Source organism: Lethenteron reissneri, chromosome 27, assembly GCF_015708825.2.
Source record: "Lethenteron reissneri isolate LAM-NWPU_2019-01 chromosome 27, ASM1570882v1, whole genome shotgun sequence".
In the NCBI taxonomy this organism is placed as follows: Eukaryota; Metazoa; Chordata; class Hyperoartia; order Petromyzontiformes; family Petromyzontidae; genus Lethenteron; species Lethenteron reissneri.
Window position 1 is genome coordinate 5,156,696 of NC_083805.1, and position 6,039 is coordinate 5,162,734.

At 41.0% G+C, this 6,039-nt stretch overlaps 1 protein-coding gene across 1 annotated transcript in view; it reads right to left on the minus strand.

Annotated features, from left to right (window-relative positions):
• LOC133348266 (uncharacterized) overlaps nucleotides 1-3,230 on the minus strand; it is a 67,803-nt gene extending 64,573 nt beyond the window's left edge. The window contains exon 1 of the mRNA XM_061560986.1: nucleotides 3,201-3,230. Coding sequence (XP_061416970.1) covers nucleotides 3,201-3,230 — 30 coding nt within the window. The remainder of the gene's footprint in view (nucleotides 1-3,200) is intronic.
• Nucleotides 3,231-6,039: the final 2,809 nt, after the last annotated feature.

Sequence of the window (6,039 nt, forward strand, 5' to 3'; positions counted from 1 at the left end):
AATTTTGTTTTCACGAACATTAATTGTCACGTACAACGAGTCTGTGTGCAAAATTTCAGCTCGATTGGATCACGGGAAGTGGGTTAAAAAACGACCGAAAGATTTGCACGGTCGTAAGCGCGCAAGCAAGCAAGCAAGTAAACTTAATATAAAGGATTTAAAAATAGGCATGTCTTCAAAGAATATTGCCGATATTGAAACCACACAATAAGGCCTATCCTTCGCCACCGTTCACTTTTAGAATGCGGCATGGACAGCAAACTGGCAGGAGCAGTTGGCGCAGCGGTTCGTGCGATCAGAATCAGATTTATTCATACCGGAGGAATCCGACGAGCTGTAAAGCTTTTTTTTTTAACAGATCGGGCGCGGGTCAGAACGTTACGACAACAAACGAATACAAAACACGTGCTATGAACCGGGTCGCTCGAGTTGGATTCCTTAAAAGCAGTGATGAGTGATAGCAGAACCAGTTCTGCCCCCACCTCCCCCCGCATCCCTTCATCGACCCACATTGACCAGCGTGACAAAACATGCAAATGCAACTCCCACGGCTCGCAAAGAAGCAAGGCGAGAAGCAATGGAGCCCTTCGTCCATTCACATTTTCAGCGCTCAAGTATATATTCTGAGAGCACGAAATGTTCCGCGCTTGGTTTCTGATTGACATAGTTGTGGACAAGAAGGCACAGAGCGCTAGCCGAGGTGGCCTGTTAGCGCACACATTTCAGCTGCAAGGAGATACTCGCTGCCAGCTGGCGTTTTCAACGTCGATGAAATTGAGACGACACCATCCCTCTCAATCGGCGGTTTTCCGGAGCACACTGGAGGTTGCAAATTCCTCAACTCAACCTGGCTTTCATCCAGTGCGTCTGCAGTGAAAGCAATGTTTGCAGTGTTCTCTCTTATACTGGTAGGAACCTCCTGGTTACACCAGCCCACAGGGGATTATTGTGTCCGTCCGTCCGTCGTTCAGGGAGGGGCTGGGTGGGGAGGGAGAGGCTGGGTGGGGAGGGCAGGATAGGGAAGGGCTGGGTGGGGAGGGTGTGGCTGGGTGGGGAGGGGAGGGTGGGGAGGGGCTGGGTGGGGAGGGTGGGGAAGGGCTGGGTGGGGGGTGGGAGGGGTGGGGCTGGGTGGGGAGGGGCTGGTCACCTCGTAGTGCCTTTATAAAACTCAACGTTTAACCTACTCACGCCGGCTTGTGCCCGCCCTCACAGTCGGGCATATTTGCGGAATACACCACGCCGCCGTTGACCCTGGCCATTAACCGAGCAACCCAACGTTCCTACCAGCTCCCTCCGCAGGAATGTGTTTATACTCCTCATCATCATCAGCTACTGCTAGATGAAGGTTTTCCTACACCATCCTGCAATGAGGCAACTCGACGCGGCTCCTGCATGAGCTGATCTCAAAATTCCATCTCTGAGGCAGCCATTGGTGCTTGGTCGTGACCTCACGTTCAGCTGCACGTCTGTCACCATTATTGTCCATTGGCAATTTCTTATCTTTAAATATCTTACAGGGACAAGTGACAGTTATTCTCGTAATCAAACACAGAGTTTTTTCATTCAAGAGTACATCAAATATAATTGCTCAGCTCGCATTGAGGCCCTAAAACCGCAATGAGTTAAGGTAATTAAAATGTGCCCCAATAGCAAACCGTAGGGACATAGCAGCAAGTGTACGAAATGTATGATACAAAAATATTTAATTCTCAATTTGGGTGAAACACACTGCAGTGTTGTAACGGGTGACTTTTAATTAAGAGGTAATTAAAAGGAGCAGATGAGAAATTGATTGGTAAATTTGGTACTCGAGTGAGGAGCAAGAGAGATTGCCTGTTAGAATGTAAAGGTAATGAGTATATTTTTTTTAAGAGGCGAATTAAAAAAATGACATCGGTGAGCCCAAACAGAGAATTTGTAAATGAAATCGACTTTTTGGATAAAAAATCATAATCCGAATTTTTATGTATATTGGGAGAATCCGATGATTTCTGAAGCTCTATTTCACAGATGTCCAGTAGGAGCGGGTCAGAACGTTACACCAAAACACAAAAACCGATAGCAGTGCAAAGTATAGGAAAGTTACGCAAATCACGGAAAAAAAAAATATGCATATAAATGTGGAACTAAACAATTTTTTATTTTACCAGGCAAAGGCCACTTTGCTATTAGTTATTTTTCCTCGTCACAAATGATATCGCAACGAAGTGGCTTATAATGTGGAAATGTATCGCAGCCAAATAATCTAAACCTCGGGTTGTGAGCGACGTCTCTATCTTAAACCACATTCAACAAACCGGGAATTTCTGATGCAAGTTATTATTTCAGCAACTGCCATGTAGAGGAAAAATGCAAGGGTTAAATATAAAAAAAATATAAAATATAGTTGCAGAAGGTTGGGAACATTTTGTCCGATTTTTGGCAATAGTTTCAAATCCCTAGACAAGCAAACTGATTTAATATATGTCACGAATATAATTAATGGATTAACAAAGTATTTACGTGGGCAGTGCGCTGAATATGGGGGTGGGGGGTATGTAAAGCAAAAGCAAAGTCACCAAAAACAAACCCTTATTGCAAATAGATTGCTTTGTTTAATTATACTCGAAGATGTTCATCATTCTGCTAATAATTACCTGAGAACCACGAGGAAAACAAGAATGGGCACCATGCAAAACAAATCATCAGAAACATTTACCTTTCTAAAATGCAGCTTTATGCGTATGTGTGTGTGTGTTTTTTTTAAAGAGGTCATTCCCTGCATTGAAAAGCGAGCAAAAACATTTTAAGAGGTGAGTTGGTTCTGATTGATTGCGAGTCACTTATTGATAAATTGATGTATTGCAATATTTTTGCAGATCGCAATCATTACACTTTTTTGGGCATTATTACACCTTTTCTTCATGATTCCAATCTTATCTCCAGAAACAAAACGCACAAGGAGTACGAGGAAGACAACCCTCCCCCACCTCCGCTGTGGGTATTTTTGTGTTTGCCTTCCCAGCGCACACAGCCGCGCGGTTGGAAAAGGTGGCACTGAAGACTCTGACCGAAGGTGTCATTTTACAAAGCTAAACAAGTTGCATGCATTCTAGATTTGAAGCTTTCGTGATTGCAAGGATTCATAGTCTTAGGTTTTTTCGGTAAAGTCACGTAGGTAAAACATCAAGTTGCATGCAATGCTCTTTCGGGTGCATTACCTTCTTGCTGTGGGAGACCCCGTGCGACATCTTTGTTTCACAGTGGACCCATGCTGATGGAAGACGCAACGATTTTGTTGTTGCTGCTGCTGCTGTTATCTTGTAAATTCCCACTGCTGAGCAAAGGTCTCCCCATAATATAGGTTTTTTTTTGGGGGGGGTTAGATCGCGTAAATATATAAATGTGTCGTTAAACCCACCACCGCCCGACACAGCCAATGAGTAAGATTTGTTATGTAAACAGAATATTCCAATTCGTTGCTAGTACAGTACACCGGTGTGTTGGAGAGCAAATCCATGCTGTTTACATGACAAACCTTACTAATTGGCTGTGTCGGGTGGTGGCGGGTTTAATGACACATTTATATTTACCCGATCTAACCTCCCCAAAAAAACCCTATATTATGGATATTGGTCGCGAAAGTCTACGTGTTAACGGTCCTCCCCCATTTTCTCTAATTTCCTGTTGTTCTTGTTCAATAGTGGCCTCTGAAAGCTTTGATTTTCTCTGCTACTGCCTACTCTTCCACCGTCTACCACCGCTTCTCTTGCCTTCCCTCGGATCTACTTGATTATGAATACAGTATGTCGTGCTAACGATGCTGTGATGTCTTTAGCAACAGAATCGGTGACTCGATATTTTCCTTATTTCGCCTTTCCCTAACCTCCCTGACTTGCTATTAAAATACTTCCACCTCCCGCCCATAGATTACAAATATTGTACAATTGAATACGGATTTATGCACAGACACTGGTAATAGTAAAGTCCAGCTAATTATGACTTTTCCAATGTTTTACTTTCAATGCAATTGTGCAAACAATAGTGTTCACAGTTTAACACATTCAGTTTGAGAAGAAAAAACACAGACTGTCAACAAGACAAGACGGTCGTTTTCGTGAAGGGCAGGAGAAAATGATGGCTTATAAAAAATATATATCTATATTTGCAAATACTCAGCACATGTCTTTTGTCACGATATCACATTGCAGCGTGGAGAAGATAACTTCACATGAAGGTGACATTTATCGTACATTTTTTGTACACGTGTCTGGGTGTTGTTTGAAAAGTTAATACAAGTCACAGGCATCTGAAAAGTAATTTTATTGTCCTAAAAACATACTCCGGGCTCAAGTGTTTATCTTGATAGGTTGAGTTCTTCAATACTTCACATTGAAACGAAACTGGAACGGTCAGCCTTTCATTAAAATTTAGCAAATGCGTCTTTAGTTACATTTCCGTGAACGAAGGCATGAAAAAAAGTCCGTAACAAAGTTTAATTTGTGTGTATTACGTTACAATAACCAGTACTGTACAATGCTGTCCAGAGCCAGTCTCTCACCTACGCACCTCCGATTAGCACGTTTGGCTCCATAGTGTGCGAAAGAAGTTCAACATACATACATACACAACACACTACAACTTATGCAGTATACATATGCAATAAATACAAAACACGGATACTAAAACCCCGGTGTGGACCGGTACAAAGCGAGCCTTGGGTTCCCATAAGGCCCAAACTGGATGCACTTTTACGATCAGATTTTATGCGGAAGGCAGTTTAAATTTCGTACATCTATATTATGAATACGTATTGTGTATTTCGCCTATGTCGGAGGCAACGCTCTGAAAACAATTCGGGATTCTTGTCGAGAAGATTCATATGGCATTTAGTTTAATAGTCTAAAAAGAATTGTTTAACCTTTCAATTAAATATTTGACTAACGCGAACCATGAAAATGATATTTTTTAATTAATCGTACAGGTATATGCCGTAGAAAATGCCACATAACAACGTACATTTGTAAAGAGCATGCTTTGCTCAATACACGTAGTATTAAGAACACAAGAAATATGACCAACACGGTATATGTTTAGGGTTGGGGTTATGAATGAACAGAAAACCCATGCTAGTCTGACCCTTGTTAAAATATATATTTTATTATGCCATAGTTTGCATGAATTTCCATTCCCCTCCACCCCCCATGATTAATTGACAACGTTTGTACTGCACTTCGCAAACCGGGCCACAACATGAATTTAAATACGAGCGCTTAACTCTTGCATATCCGTGGGTGGATAGTCATAGTTGTTCGGCAAACTTAAAAATAAGGCAAATATTTTTTTACGTTGCAGACGTGTTTATAATCTGCTTTTCACTTGTCGAGGGCTTAAATCCTGGTGCCCACGTGACCACAGACATATCTATAGGTAAACCGATCCCTAAAATACACTGTAAATAAACAGATGACACATTCCGTCATCCCTATTTTATGTACGTTAATACAAATGTATATTTCAAATCCTAATTAAAATGTGTGTTGTATAATCAGCATTCGTATTTTAGCCTGGCCACCCATTCTCTCTCGTTACTTTTGTCTTAATTGCTCTTAATAATAATACAAGCTTGTATAAGTTTTAAATTGTATTGCCTAGGACACACTTCTTATTGATATTTTTAAAGTAAAATAGCGTCTTACATATTCTAAGCAATTTGGTAATCATTGATATGAAGCATTCTGAAATGTCTTTGTTGACGTGAAGTGCATTACATAATTCTAGATTTGAAGCTTTCGTGACTGCAAAGATTCATATTCTTAGGTTTTTTCGGTAAAGTCACGTAGGTAAAAACATTAAAAAGTAAAATAAAATAAAAATCACGACATTTACTTGATACAGCTGTCGTGGCTGTGATGGTACCACCTGAAGACGGAAGCTTGTGTTGCCTCCGAAACGTCGTGATTTTTATTTTATTTTACTTTTTAATGTTTTTACCTACGTGACTTTACCGAAAAAAACCTAAGAATATGCATTACATAAGATGAGAAGTTATACGTGCAG